Consider the following 16,079-nt stretch of genomic DNA (forward strand, 5'->3'; position numbering starts at 1 on the left):
GAAAGGCTTGCACATGCTGTCAGCTGAAAGCCAGGCAGGCATGTACTAAAATGGTAACATACTGGGGATATGGGCAAGCTTGGCACTACTGGCATCTGCTGTAGTCCTGGGTAGCACAGGCTATATGAATGCTGCTGATTGATGAATGAGCAAGCTGTCTGGTGTTGTTCTTTCTGTTGTACAGTGTGCCTGACGAGGAGGCCAAGACAACCACCACAAACACTCAAGTGGAAGGGGATGATGAGGCCGCGTTCCTGGAGCGCCTGGCTCGGCGAGAGGAAAGACGCCAAAAACGCCTTCAGGAGGCTCTGGAGCGGCAGAAGGAGTTCGACCCAACAATAACAGATGCAAGTCTGTCGCTCCCAAGCAGAAGAATGCAAAATGACACAGCAGAAAACGAAACTGCCGAGAAGGAAGAAAAAAGTGAAAGTCGCCAAGAAAGATACGAGATAGAGGAAACAGAAACAGTCACCAAGTCCTACCAGAAGAATGACTGGAGGGATGCTGAAGAAAATAAGAAAGAAGACAAGGAAAAGGAGGAGGAGGAAGAAGAGAAGCCAAAGCGAGGGAGCATTGGAGAAAATCAGGTAGAGGTGATGGTGGAAGAGAAAACAACTGAAAGCCAGGAGGAAACAGTGGTAATGTCATTAAAAAATGGGCAGATCAGTTCAGAAGAGCCTAAACAAGAGGAGGAGAGGGAACAAGGTTCAGATGAGATTCCCCATCATGAAAAGATGGAAGAGGAAGACAAGGAAAGAGCTGAGGCAGAGAGGGTAAGGTTGGAAGCAGAAGAAAGAGAAAGAATTAAAGCCGAGCAAGACAAAAAGATAGCAGATGAACGAGCAAGAATTGAAGCAGAAGAAAAAGCAGCTGCCCAAGAAAGAGAAAGGAGAGAGGCAGAGGAGAGAGAAAGGATGAGGGAGGAAGAGAAAAGGGCAGCAGAGGAGAGGCAGAGGGCCAGGGCAGAGGAGGAAGAGAAGGCTAAGGTAGAAGAGCAGAAACGTAACAAGCTGCTAGAAGAGAAAAAACGTGCCATGCAAGAGACAAAGATAAAAGGGGAAAAGGTAGAACAGAAAATAGAAGGGAAATGGGTGAATGAAAAGAAAGCGCAAGAAGATAAACTTCAGACAGCTTTCCTAAAGAAACAGGTACAGTAAACATTTTGCACCAAGTGTGTGATGCCTGTGACTTGTGAGAAATGTAATGCACATCTGATTTGGGACTGAGGCCACATGCATATAGTTCACGTGCTTGATCATTTGGCAAGCTGTTCATTATTTCAGGCCATAGCGATACACAAGCATGCAGCAATTGATTGATGGCTGAATATTTAATCATCCAAATTTACTGAGACAGCCAGTAAATTTGGTTGTCCAGAAGACAGAGAGAAATTAATTGCTCTGTGCTTGATAGTTATGAATACCAAAAAAAAAAACAAATTAATCCAAAGATGATAAATGTGGTGGTGGTGTGTTGGCTTCTGATTCTGTGCCTGCATCTAAACTCATTCTTTTAATTATCTTTCCTCTATCCATAGGTCTGCATGAGGCAAGAGGCCCGTAACTCCTTACCTCACTCATGGGTTTGACATTGAATTAAAAAAATGATAAAAGCTGGGGCGGGAAATAGACATGAAGAATAATGGTCAGACATTTCATCTTAAGAAGGCAAAAACAGGCTGGGTGCAGTGGCTCACACCTGTAATCCCAGCACTTTACAAGGTCAGGAGATCGAGACCATCCTGGCCAACATGGTGAAACCCCATCTCTACTAAAAATACAAAATTAGCTGGGTGTGGCGGCACATGCCTGTAATCCCAGCTACTCAGGAGGCTGAGGCAGGAGAATCAGTTGAACCTGGGAGGTGGAGGTTGCAATGAGCTGAGATTGTGCCACTGCACCCCACTGGGCAATAGGGAGAGACTCCATCTCAACAACAAAAACAACAACAATAACAACAACAACAACAACAAAAAGAAGGCAAAAACAAACCCCTGGAAATTAACTGGTAATAAAGAGGGGAAAGGAACTGGTTGGAACCTTTCCTTAAAAAAAAGTCAAAACCCTGATTTGCCAACATGTAGACCTCAGCTTAATGTAGACTTGCAGAAAGCCATTAATTTAGGGTAGTATTGATTTATAATTGACTGGTAATTAAGAGCATACATGCTGCTTCTTTATTATCTGGGTGACACAAATTCATGTGGCCTGAGGAAAGGTGGAAATAGTAGGGGGGGAAATGTTTGTAAGCTTTGAGAAAGATTTTTTTTCTGTCTGCAAGGCTGCATTAAAAGCATCGTACCTAATCACCACCACACCACCACCACCACTCCTAAAAAAAGAAAAAAAGAAATGCTTTCACATTCACCTTTCCAGAGCAAATTCTCTGTCACTAAGCCTGCATTGCACTGAAGGTGTCTTTAACTCCTGCTTCTGTACAAGAGGCCCATGAACACAGCTAATATTGAGATCATGAGCAAAGTGCACCAAACCACACACGAGGTTTGTAAACACACGAGGAGTGCCACATCATGCTAGATTTCAGTGAGCGCAAAGGCAGGCACACGAGAAGATGTTGGGGTGGGAAGAAAATATCCCACCTTGCTGTTTAGAACCACTGTGCTGTGAGCGCTGAGACGGCAGAAGAGAAGCCATCCCACGCAGCACTTGCAAGGCGATCCGAGCACCCTGTCACTCTTGTAAACTAGAAAGGGCTTCTTTTACTTGTGTGATCTTACCATTCTTGAAAATAAAAAGGGAGAAGAGAAGGGAGCTAAAGTGCAAGCTAAAAGAGAAAAGCTCCAAGAAGACAAGCCTACCTTCAAAAAAGAGGAGGTAAATATGATTGAGAAATAACGATCGTAAAGCAACAGAAAAAGCAGTCAGTATTCCAAGATATCTCAGGTCTGATGATCTCAAAATTGTAACCTCATATCCAGTGTATTTCAAGCCATGACTCACAATCTGTTGAATAGTGAGATCAGCTTAGAGTATCTCAAAATTAATTAAATGTATCAGTCAGCATTTTTTAAAAAATGAAATGGATAGAAGGCATCAGAGGGCATTGTAGGTAGTAAGTATTGCATTGTCATGTAAATTGTCTTTTTTTCTGTGGGACGTCATCAAAAAGGCTTGAGAAACACTGCTGGAATCAATTTATCCTGTTTTCTATTCTTCTGAATGCTAATTTTTTTTTCCTTGAGCCATTCTACTTTCATTTCAATCATGAAATATTTCCAACTGGCCTTGATTAATGCTTTAACTTTTCAAAGGAAAAACACCCACACACATCTCAGTAGAAAATTTGGTGAACTGAAGATGATATTTGGTTTTCAAAAGAAAAGTTTGGCCAAATATTCCGCATTGCATTTCTGAGGCACACACAGGAGCGGGTGCCAGGGTGTTTGACTGTAGGTAAGTGAACAAGGAGCTATACAGATAGAATGGCACGGGGTTTGACAGTAATCAGAACACCTGATTGCATTTCAACTCTCAGGCTATGTTTGCCCCAAATAATCTTAAAAATCACAACTATATTGAATAAGTTCACAATACTTATTAGAATGTGGTGAAACTGAATTATTAGAAGTAGGAAGACCCGAAGTTCTTCGCCTATGAGACTGGCGAAGTGATTTGTAGTCTACAAGCTCCAACCCACATGGGCTGTTGCTACATTTTTCTGCCAATCACGGCATCTATTGAGAAAACTCAAAATCTTAAACAGAGAAATCCATATTTAGAAAACATGGCCAGATTAAATAGGGGGTGGGTTATTTTCTTAAATATGTTTTGTCAATTTCACGTGAAAAATGAAAACCCCTAGTTCATGTTACATATTACATTTCTGTTAAGATGTATGTTCTTCTGTTTCTAATAGAAGTTGTGGAGGTTTGGAAGTGAAAATTGAATATGAGCACAGGCCATGTAAAGGAAGGAGAAAGTGTAAATGCTAATAACAGGAAAACTGAATTTAGCTCTCATGAGGCAGTCAAGGAAATCATTCATTGAATATGTTGGGAAATACTTTTCATTTGGTGACCAAATACCTACAAATTCATTTACAAAAAAGAAAAATGAAAGTTACCTCAGAACTAAACTCAGAAATATGTCCCACATGGGTTCTTGTAATGTTTCTTGGTGAATGTCTTTATAGAAAGAAGTGGGCATGAAATGGTGACTCAGTAATTAAACACATGGGGGAAGGGAGGCTGTAGAAAACACTGGATTCTATATTTAAAATTTCATTCGGTTCACTAATTTGTTTTTACTGACCAAAGCTTTCTATACCTATGTAGAGTGTCTGAGAACTAGAAGGGCCCATCAGTTGCCACTCGGATGATCCTTTTGTCTCTTTTCAGATAAGGCCCCAGTTCAACAGCGTCCTCTGTGTCAATCAGATACTCCCAGGAATGATTGAGCCCTGCCCTTTTCCCAAGTTGCCCCTCAGCACATTCCAGCCAGTTCCAAAACTTTTGGCCTGTTTTTGACACAAGGCCAGATAAGCTACTCAAACTGGTTTAAAAAAAAAAAAAAGAAAACAACCCCAATCTATATTCCTTTTTTAACACTGTGTACATAACCCGCTGGTCGAAAGACTAGGTTTTCCCCTTTCCAGCTAGTTGTGTCGTTTCTTTGTGTAGACAGCTTTAAATCATGTTTACATGATTCAGCCATTTTAAACAACCTCTTCCTATTTTTTTTTTCCTTTTTGTTCAAAAAAAAAAAAAAAGAAGAAAGAAAGCAACTAACTAAAACCTTTCCTTTCAAGGATTTATGCAGCATAGGATAGGGCAACCACAAATAAACACAAACATCACGTGCGCCTTCTTAAAGAAAACGTTTCCAGAAATCACTCCAATGTCTTAAAAAACACACAAAGTAAAACCTGTCTTTCTCCACTGCAGTTTAACTGTGGCAATGAGTTGCAGACGATCACCAACATTGACACTTAATTTAGCTTTTTTCTCTCCTCTCCAATTATAAAAAGTCTCTTTTTAGTTCTTCATGCAGGAGCTATTTTATTTCTTTTCTGGCCTTTAACAGGAAAACAGAGTTTCTAGCCGAGCTACTCCTGAGGTATTGAAAGTGATGTTCATGTCATGCGGATCAACCCTTCCCAAACATTAGTGCGCATGCAAATCACCTGGGAGTCTTGTTAAATGCAGAATCTGATTGCGTGAGGTCTATGTTGTCCGTGGACCAAACTTGCAGTAGTAGCGAGGAGTCTAGAAGAAGTCCGTGTTATAGAAATTGAACCCAGGAAAGGATTTGGGGCTTATGAAGCTAACAAAAGCACGTAAAACCCAGCCTGAGAAACAGTAGCTACACCCAGCTCTTGTTGCTATTCTGGAGCCAAATAATGCAAAATATGCTCGGGACACATCTCGGTCCTTGCTTGCTTGACTTTCTGAGTGTCTCTCTGGCACAAGGGCCTGTCATTTGAATTCCCATCCCCCACCTCATCCCCATGTATTATTCCACTGGATATCCCAAATATCTAGAGTTTCAAAACCCAAATGATCACATTTGGCCAGAGCCTTTCTTATGAGTATGCTAATGTTATCTGTGTGTGAAGCACACAAACTCTTTCAGGATACCCGGCTACCTATTAATCCTTCAGCACAGATGTTCTCCATGGTAACATTCTGACCTGTAAGATCTAATGCCTTTCCCAGGGGTCTCAGAATCCCATGAGTTTGGGTTAAATCTGCCATAACATCTAAAAAAAAAATGTAAAGGCTCTATGGAATTACTTTATTTATTCATTTCCCAGAAAGAGAAAATAATTTTCAGTTGAACTCAAATCATCATTATTACATTGACAAGGTTTCTAAGGTTTTCCAGGAAGAATATAAGCCTGCCATCAGCTATAGCCTTTGCCAATAAAGGCAGAGCTTGAAAAAAGGGGGAATTTGTTTTCTGTTAGACATATATCGTCTTACAAATCTATTTTAAACACTTTTGGGACCAGTAAATCAGATATAATACGTTTGGGGAGAATAGAAATTTTTCTGACTGCAACATAGGAGAAACGAGTTAAAGGGAATGTCTCCATGCGTAGTGCTCCACAGACTGTGAGCTCCTACTCAGAATTTATTTCATGGTTATCCCTAAAATGGGTTTCCCTCACATTTGGAGCCACAGATGCTTCTTAACCAGAACATAAACTCCAGTCCACGGTTTCTGGGGCTAAGTCTAACAACAGTAGGCCAAAATGAGAATATATTTTGTTTCCTCCTTCCTGTCCAGTGAATACTGATGTATTCTTGGGCAAGGACAGCCATCAGGGAGCCACAGTGAAGCTGTCATTCAGGCTATGAGCTTGCTCCTTTTTTCTGTAGCATCTCATGACCCATGAGGACCCAAGAGGGAAATGACAGGGTGAAAAATTCGGAAGGAATCATCTGGTCCAACCACATTTTTTCACGTACGTGGGACCAGCATCCCAGAGCAGTCAAGTGATTTGTCCAAGTAACACAACTAGTTTGTTGTCAGCAGGAGCCAAAAGTCAGGTTTCCTGATTTACAGACAAAGCTCTTGGAGAGAATGGCAAAGTACATTCCCCATTTTCAGTGTGTCAGAGGGACATCCTAGGTATACACCCCATGGTGAAAGATTGAAGTCTTAACTAATTAGGGCAGCATAGAAGTGAATCCCTAGTAATTAATCAGATAATACCCAAAGAAGACAATCAAATGACTTAAAACTTATCAATAAAGAGCAAAAAACTGTGCTCTGCTTTGTAAAACATGCACTTTAGGCCAGGTGCGGTGGCTCACACTTGTAATCCCAGCACTTTGGGAGGCTGAGGTGGGCAGATCACTTGAGGTCAGGAGTTTGAGACTAGCCTGGCCAACATGGTGAAACCACTTCTCTACTAAAAAATACAAAAATTATCTGGATGTGGTGTTGCATGCCTGTAATCCCAACTACTCAGGATGCTGAGGCGGGAGAATCCTTTGAACCCGGGAGGTGTAGGCTGCAGTGAGCCGAGATTGCACCACTGCACTCCAGCCTGGGCAACAGAGCAAGACTTTGTCTTTAAAAAAAAAAAAAAAAAAAAAAAAAAATGCACTTTAGGAGTAAATCTTCACAGGGTATCTGAAGACTAGGTGACAAGAGGTGAGTGATCAGGTCAGGATAGAACCTCCTAGGGCACAGCACCTAAAGTCCTGAGTTCTTATGGCCTACCCTTCCTCTGTGAATTTCTTTAGAATGCTCGTGCTTTGTAACTGTCTTGAAAAGAACCATTGCGAATGCATCTCACCTGTTTTCACACTCATCTTTTAAGAATGGATGAGATGATATAAGTGAAGTAATTTGAATTCCTTTACCCCCTCCCCCACAACAAGCTATGTAAATTCAGTTTACTTTTAAATAATCTGTCTCACTTACTGTAAGAAACACAAAACCCAGGCCGGGCGCAGTGGCTCACGCTTGTAATCCCAGCCCTTTGGGAGGCCGAGGCGGGCGGATCATGAGGTCAGGAGATCGAGACCACGGTGAAACCCCGTCTCTACTAAAAATACAAAAAAAATAGCCAGGCGTGGTGGCAGGCGCCTGTAGTCCCAGCTACTCGGAGAGGCTGAGGCAGGAGAATGGCGTGAACCCGGGAGGCGGAGCTTGCAACTCCATCTCAAAAAAAAAAAAAAGAAACACAAAACCCACCAAATACGAAAGCTAACACCTGCCCTCCATACATCATCTTCCTATGTCTCCCACCACAACCACAAAACTACTTCCAGAGAACTAAATTTGTATTGACAATGGAAATCAAGGTGAACCCTGGGATTTTTCCTATTCCATTCTAACTTCAATGGTTTAGATGACTACAGACATGTTCTCACAGACCCCACATACCTTTGGATCCTCCTACTAAAGGTAGGGTTAGTAAGTGTCCCATCCTTGGGACATAATTTACTCAGTTGATTAAAATACTGGTCTTCACCAGAATTGGCTTGGCAGATCTAGCTAAACTGATAGGTTTCCTTTTCTTTCTTTCCCATTTGTATCTTTCTCACAGATTCTCTCTCCATCCAGGAAGAAACCTGTCTAAGCAACGTAGTCATTCTTCCATCAAAGCCATCCTAATAATTGCTCTTCCCAGTGGGAACTGCAAACAGCTACTTTTACATGAAGTTCCCAGAACTTAATGGTTTCCAAACAATAGTACTACCCCTGCTCTTGAAAATAAAAACCTCAGTGAGATCAGGGATGATCTTACCTTCTTAAAATTGTGGTAAAGGTGTTTGTTCACAGGCTAAAGGACCATACCTTATTCTCTAAGAATTCCACCTGATTCCAACTCTACCACATCTGAGTGGTTTCTTTCTGAGTTTTCTGCCTTCCCAACAATTTTGGGTCTTATTTGATGATACCAACCAAAACCTAATAAGAGTTTTCTTGTTCTGTTTCTTCCTGATATGTACTGTTGGTTAGATCAAAGATGAAAAGATTAAAAAGGACAAAGAACCCAAAGAAGAAGTTAAGAGCTTCATGGATCGAAAGAAGGGATTTACAGAAGTTAAGTCGCAGAATGGAGAATTCATGACCCACAAACTTAAACATACTGAGAATACTTTCAGGTAAGAAGTAGCAACTAGTTAACAGTAACTGTGTGTTCACATGCAAAAAAAAAAAAAAAGTCAGTCTTCCCATCCTGTGCTTCCAGACAGAAACGTGCTAAACAGGCAGCATGCTTTTGTTGTGAGGTCATTAGCCATTGTCTTAGAGATACTCAGTCAGCAGGTCCAGTTCTTGTATCACTAACAGAAGACCAGCAGTCATCGCTCAGACAGGGCTTAGTCTGCTTTTCCCATTATTTTGAAAGGCAGATCATGCTTGGCATCCATGTTTTTGTTCACTGATCTTTTGTGAGATTAGTGTATTAGAAAACATTATGACTGGGATTCATATCATTCAATGATTCTCTATATGGTCTGACCACCTTCCTAAGAGACCTTTCTCAGTACCATTTTCAAGAACGCATTTTCTAAAGGTTGTAAATAAATACTGCATAAGACTAAGATTGTTTTGTGGCGAAATACTTGGGAAACATTGAATTAAGCTAAATTCATCAGATTTCTTTACCACATGACTTTGAGAGCCCTTCATGTTCATTTGCCTTGGAAGTCTCTAAGAGGCAGTGAGAGGGTATGGACCTACTGCTCTATTTTATACAGTTTGGAAAAACTGTCTTGTATAGCTTGAGCTTTCCCCTCAACATAACCCCCTACCCCATCAAACTGAAAATCTGGGCAACTGATTATCAGACAGATGAGATCAGTATATTCAGGTAAATCCTCATTTCTAAATACAGTCGAATCCTGAGAGCTCTCTACCAATTTTGTAGAAGAACTTGAGGTACAGACACTGGGCTGGCTATGTGATTCCTGTGCTCCTTCCCCACAAACACTCCCTCCAACCACTGGGGCCAAATTCCAACCTCTGTTATGTCACTGGTTGCTGTGCCAGATGTGCGGGAGAAGAGTCTTGGGTCCCTGCAATGTGGCTTTCCCCGGGCTTGTTCCTTGGCTGCAGACTTGCCTAGAGACCCTGTTTTTCTGAACACTTCAAATAAGAAAGTCATCAAGCAGGTATGAGGGAGAAATTTGACATGCTCCTCACACCAAAGCCTTTGTAATATTCAAAAGTAGGCGGAGCTACTAGGGATGGACATTTCAGTCTCGTCCTAGAGGCTAAGATGGATAAATACAGTTGCCCCAAAACAATTTTTCTGTACATAAATTTGAGCAGAAACCTACTCATATTTATCCAAATGGGAACCTAAAGCACACAGAAGAAAAGGTGTACATAAAAGATCTAAATGAAATGATGAAGGTGTAAGAAAGGTAGAATCTATAGATATTACTTGGGATTGCCAAGAGAATAGATGTGAAAATTAAGTTTATTGAACATTCATAGAAAATCTACAAAGCAAGTTGATTCAGGTTGGTAAGTTGAGTCTAAAACTTGCTGAAGTGTCTGTAGTTTAATGTTTTAAAGCCCTAGAATAGTGTTAGGTTCATGAAAAGTGTTCAATGAATATTACCTAATATTACTATTTTTTAATTAATAGTCTAAAAGACGTCTTGTAAACATAAGATTCTTTTAAGGTATAAGCTTTTTGTTAAGAGAAATAATGTTTAAAAAAATCTGTCAGTAGAAAAAAGTCCATTTAACAGTTAGCAAACTTGCCAACAAGCTTCAAAGCTCAAATTAATAATTAACATGCCTATTGTGTAGAAATCCAAAAAGCTAGGTAATTCGAAGAGAGGAATAGTCACAAGGGATGGTGACAAGTTAAGTGCTAAGAACCCTTACATGTGACTCTGGCCTTAATTTTTCTATTTTGGGTGGGGAAAAAAAATACAGGAACAAGCTGCTACCATATTATTTATTTTTGTTTAGCCACCAACGTATGTGAGTTTTAGTTTCAATTAGAAGTTCATGCTGATTAAAGCAGAGAAGTATAGTTTTGCTCCATATACATATAAAATGAGGAGAGAGGAAGAGAGTATCAGCCTAGCCTCTATTTAGATAAGTTTAGTACCTACCAGCTTAACTGAAAACAAGCTGTGTTCTTAATGGTCAAAGGCCTGATACTCATCTTGACTCACACCTGAGGAAGCCAAGAACCAAGGACGGGGGTGGAGTGGCGGGGGTGGGGTGGGGGGAGAAAGAACTTCATGGAAGAGATTTCCACATTAAGTAGCACCCTAATGCTGAGGTCATGTACATAGGCAGAGGTGGTGTGAACAAAACTTTTGCTCCTGTTTTGAGCATAGCTGCTTATGTCTGGTTTAATTACTGTTCCCTTTGATATTTGCGTTTTCTTGTAACTCACTTGTTTTCTCTAAAACATGACATAAAAATCTCAATTCAATGAGCAAGATATAGCGATGCAAATTATACCAAGGGTTTTATAGAAAGTGCAAAATGAAGGGATTTTTGATTTTTTATTTTTGAAGGTGGAAATTAAAAGATTTTTTTCCGATTATAGAAAAAAAGTACTCATTATAAAAATGCTCAGAAAATAGAAGAATAAGAATAAGCACCCACCACCCAAAGAAAACTACCAGCAACACTTTTTCCAGATATTTATCTATGTGTATAGTAGTCAAGATAAACGCACACACATGTGTATATTTATATGTAGTATATATGTGTGTGAGTATACTTATAATTTTACATTGATTCTTGCACTGTGCATAAGAATGTATCATAGCTTGCTTTCTATGCCAATAAATATAAGCCTGTAATTAATGATATTAGATTCTACTGGATGGATGTATTATGACTTATTTAGCCAGTCCCTACTGACGGACATTTTGATTGTCCAAAATGAAGACTGAGTGACACCTAGTGGAATCCATAGATGTTTCTATAGGCATGTGTTTTGCCGGTCCAGTTCCTGTACAGTAATATGATGAACAGAAAGAAAGAGCAAACTCATTTTTGAAAGGAAAGACCCTAAATTGACTGAGAGAGGAGTCACAGGCCTGTGAACCTAGAAGACCCTGAAAGAGCCTTTGATGGCAAGGTTTTGAGGGACCCTTTAACCTTGTTTGAGTTCAAAATAAAAGTTTACCTGTAACTGACAAGAGCCTAGACAAATACTTCTAAATTTTTTAACCTAAGCCCTTAGTAAGAAATAAATTTTACATAATGACCCGGTACACGCCTGTGTATATTTTTATAACTGAAACAAGTGTGTCCAGAAATGGTACTTTCTTTTGCTCTATGCAGTGCACTCTGATATTTTGTTTCCTTTTTAAAAAATGTTGATTACAATCTACTAAATTGATTTTCTGGTCTGCAGCTTGAAAAGAGAATATTGTTCTGGAGGACACAGTATATTCAGAACTACTTCAGTGTTTCAGAAGCGTGGTATATAATATACATATATATATTATAAAATCAATATTGCACAGTGTATTTCTTGAGCCCATTTCTTGTTTTATTCTTTCTCTTGTTCCACAGCTAGAAACACTGTACCATTCTTTACATGTAGTAAATGATGTTAGGGTGTGATAATTCCTTTGTTCCTTAGACAAAAGTGTCAGAAATAGGATATCTACGTTCATATCTAGTTAAGAATGACCTTACTACTTGCTAATAAGTATTTAAATGGCAAAGCTGTATCTCTGTCTCTTAAAGACTACTTGTAACAAGGGCCTTCAAGCCTAAATTAAGCCACTAAATTCTGCTTAGTGAAGTCCCAGGCAAATCCAACTTAGGTGAATTCTGTGTCAGTGAAAACACTGTATTCTACTGAAGTTCTACTTTGAGTATCGACATGTTTTAAAATTATCAGTGTTCTAACTGTATCATATAGCAAATTTATTAAAGAAACTCAGGGGTCACACTAAGTGCTAATGATATGTCTCCATCTTTTTATAGTTGTGTAAAATACTAAAAATACCAGTTCCAAAATAAAATTTTACCATAAGAACTCTTGGGATAGCATTCTGTCTTAAATCTTAATATGTTCCCAATTCTGCAATGAAATCTCTGTGTATCCTCCTTAATCACAAAAGAAAATTCAACATAATTTCAATTTTAGTTCTTACTTATATAAAATCGTACCCATTTTCTTCCTGTTTTATAAGCTGTTCTATCTGATGAAGCTTCTGCTTCATCTCAGGCATGGAAGGTAGCTAGATCTAGACTGTAGAAACTCTAGAGACAAAGGTGGGAAACGCTTCTCTCAGACTCTATCCTGAAGGTTTGAGGTAAGAGGTGGAGAGATGGAATAACATGTTCTATTTCAGTTTATTCATTATTTCATAACAAAACGTATTTAATTTCAGGTATAATTATAGTTACAAGAAGAGTACAACTAATAGATAAGCATTAGAATCTGATCATGGCTCAACTGCTTTCTAGCTACCAAAACTTTGAGTATATTATTCTCTCTCTTACCTGCGGTTTCCTTGTTTGTAAGATGGGGATAATAAACCTAACCTGACATCTTCCCAGTTATTGTGACTGTTAAATGAAGTAGTGGATGTGAAAAGGGTTTAGAAAGCATGTGACATGTAAGTAATAACCTTAACCACGTCATACCAAGCTAATTTCATAATTTTAAGTCTGTATAAGGAGTATTGCAGTTGTGTTGGAGTCAAAGAGCATAGAAAATACACAAATTGAAGCCATAGGCTAATGCAGTCATGAAGGACTTTCCTGGAACAGCTCTATAAGAATAGACATAAATCACTGTGTTTAGCTCTTAATCAAGAGGCAATGGGTAATTTCATCTGCCAGAGATCAGCTGCTAGAGTCAAGCTCAAGGCAAAGTTGCAGATAGATGGATTTACTTCAATGCCTACCCTTAGTTACAGCCACTTTTTCCCATTCCCAGTGCCTGAACCTTTCTGTCTTCCCTCCTGATCCGTTACTCCAGGCAGACCCAAGTTAACCAGTAACTTATGAGAAAGGACTAGTAAGGCCACTACAAGACTTTTGAACTCATTCACAAGTAACCTTTTGGACTACATGCCTTCCTTTCTAATAACAACTAATATTTATACTGTAGATGATATATAAATTATAGTATAGCAGTATGATATCTATCATATTGATGCAATACATAATCCCATGCAACCCACTGAGGTAAATAGAATAAATAGTATTTACCCATTTTTCCATGTTGTAGCATGTATCTTCTTAAAAATTGTGGTAAAAACAAACATCACCTAAAATTTACCATCTTAAGCATTTTTAAAAGTACAGTTAAGTAGTGTGAGGCATATTCACATTGTTGTGCAACAGATCTCCAAAACTCTTTTCATCTTGCAAGACTGAAAGACTACACCCATTAAATAGCAACTCTTTATTTCCTGCTACCGCCCACCCTCTGCCTCTGGTAACTACAGTTCTATTTCTGTCTCTATGAATTTGACTACTTTAGATCCCTCATATAAGTGGAATCACACAATATTTGTATGATTTCCATGATTGGCTTATTTCATTTAGCATAGTATCTTCAAGGTTTATCCATGTTGTAACAGGTAACAAGATCTCCTTCCTTTTTTTTTTCTTTTTTTCTTAGAGTCAGAGTCTCGCTTTGTTGCCCAGGCTGGAGTGCAGTGGCACAATCTCGGCTCACTGCAACCTCTGCCTCCCGGGCTCAAGCAATTCTCCTGCCTCAGCCTCCCGAGTAGCTGGGACCACAAGCACACGCCGCCAAGCCCAGCTAATTTTTTTTTTTTGTATTTTAGTAGAGACAGTGTTTCACCGTGTTGCCCAGGCTGTCTTAAACTCCTGAGCTCAGGCAGTCCGCCCGCCTCGGCCTCTCAAAGCGCTGGGATTACAGGCGTGAGCCACTGCACCCGGCCTCTCCTTCCTTTTTAAGGCTGAATAATATTCCATGGTATCACTAGACCACCTTTTATTTATCCATTCCTGCCATGATGGACACTTGGGTTGCATCCATCTCTTGGTCCTTGTAAATAATGCTGCTATGAACACTGGTATACAAATGTCTCTTCAAGACCTTGCTTTCCATTCTTTTAGATGTGTATCAGAAGTGGGATTGCTGGATCACGTGGTAGTTCTCTTGTTGATTTTTTGAGGAACCTCCATACTGTTTCCATAGCAGCTGCTGCACAACTTTACGATCCCATTTTACAGCTGAGGAAACGAAGCACAAGTGGCAGAGCAGAGGCTCCCGGACTCTGTGATTCCGGGCAGACCCCTTCCCCAGCCTGCCCCTTGGGCTAATGAGAGGCAGTGGGTATTTGGTCTGGGATGCAAAAGCCGCAGACCGACCTCCCCTTCCTCCAGGGAGACTACAGGCAAAAGCATGTAAACCTCTTTCCATTGCCCCCCAACCATAGCCGCCCTGGAGGGAGGGCCAGCGTGGACACCAAGGAGGCTGAAGGCGCCCCCCAGGTGGAAGCCGGCAAAAGGCTGGAGGAGCTTCGTCGTCGTCGCGGGGAGACCGAGAGCGAAGAGTTCGAGAAGCTCAAACAAAAGCAGCAGGAGGCGGCTTTGGAGCTGGAGGAACTCAAGAAAAAGAGGGAGGAGAGAAGGAAGGTCCTGGAGGAGGAAGAGCAGAGGAGGAAGCAGGAGGAAGCCGATCGAAAACTCAGAGAGGAGGTAAAGCGGGCGCTAGCCCCCTGAGAACGTTGCCCGGGAAAATTCCCTAGTGCCGTGCGGCTGCTCTTTTGAGCATGGGCTCTCAAAAATATTTTTTAAGAATAATAAACTTACCATGTGCTGGGTACTGTTCTATAACTTGTAGACATATTAATTTGTCCACTGCTTCTAAGAACTCGCTGACGTAGGTACTAATCCCCATTTTATAGATGAGAAAACTGAGGCACAGAGAAGTTTGTTTTTTTTAATTTTGTTTTTGTTTGTAACTTTACCGAGGTCTCCCTTGTGTCTGCCTGACATGCAGGAGGAGCCCCATCATTAAAACCCTTTACTGCCTCTCAAAAAGGAAAAGTTAGAAAGCCGAAAAGGATGAAAGGTCTGCAAATTAGTTACCAGAATGAAGTTATGTGATACTTCTTTTCTAATAGTTGGAGAGTTTTTATAGAGAAGATTTTTTTAAATCTTTTTTTTTTTTAATGAGCAAGTAAGTACATTAGAATGTAAACAGGCAGGGACAGTATCTGCGTTGTTCATTACTGTATACCCAGGACCCCATACCGTGCCTGACATGCAGGAGAAGCCCCATCATTATAAACAGATGAATTTGTTTCATCTTTTAAGACAGAGCTAAAAACAGCAGATAAAGTTACAAGGAGGAACATTTTGGCTCAGCATATGAAATAATGTTTAACCAACTACAACTTACAGTACTACAGTTTACAAAATGCATTCTTTCCTTTCATCCTGAGGTACGTCGTTCTCATTTTATGGGCAAAGAAACCAGGAATCAAATAGTTTGAGTGACTTATTTGAAGATTCTTGACTAACAAATGGTAGAATCAGTAAGGACACCCCGCTCTTCCAACTCAGAGCCTAGAGCTTTTGAGATAGTGATCTCCCATCATTCAAAATATGAAAAAAAAAAAAAAAAAAAGATTTTCAATGGCATTTTGACAAGGTTCCTGTGCAAAATTTTCC

At 40.1% G+C, this 16,079-nt stretch overlaps 1 protein-coding gene across 16 annotated transcripts in view; it reads left to right on the forward strand.

Moving 5' to 3' along the window:
- The window catches only part of CALD1 (caldesmon 1), a 196,744-nt gene that overhangs the window by 158,122 nt on the left and 22,543 nt on the right, over nt 1-16,079 (forward strand). For 6 of the 16 annotated variants that reach the window (XR_008658602.2, XR_008658604.2, XR_008658605.2 and 3 more), the window contains 4 exons: nt 185-1,148; nt 2,757-2,834; nt 8,439-8,584; nt 14,840-15,101. Coding sequence is in view for 12 of the 16 variants with exons in the window: in XM_055284102.2 (XP_055140077.1) it covers nt 185-1,148; nt 2,757-2,834; nt 8,439-8,584; nt 14,840-15,101 (1,450 nt within the window). In the remaining 4 variants the exon portion in view is untranslated. The remainder of the gene's footprint in view (nt 1-184; nt 1,149-2,756; nt 2,835-8,438; nt 8,585-14,839; nt 15,102-16,079) is intronic. The other 10 variants (XM_063642281.1, XM_063642283.1, XM_063642282.1 and 7 more) reach the window with 3 other exon arrangements.

Source organism: Symphalangus syndactylus, chromosome 6 (genome assembly GCF_028878055.3).
Source record: "Symphalangus syndactylus isolate Jambi chromosome 6, NHGRI_mSymSyn1-v2.1_pri, whole genome shotgun sequence".
In the NCBI taxonomy this organism is placed as follows: Eukaryota; Metazoa; Chordata; class Mammalia; order Primates; family Hylobatidae; genus Symphalangus; species Symphalangus syndactylus.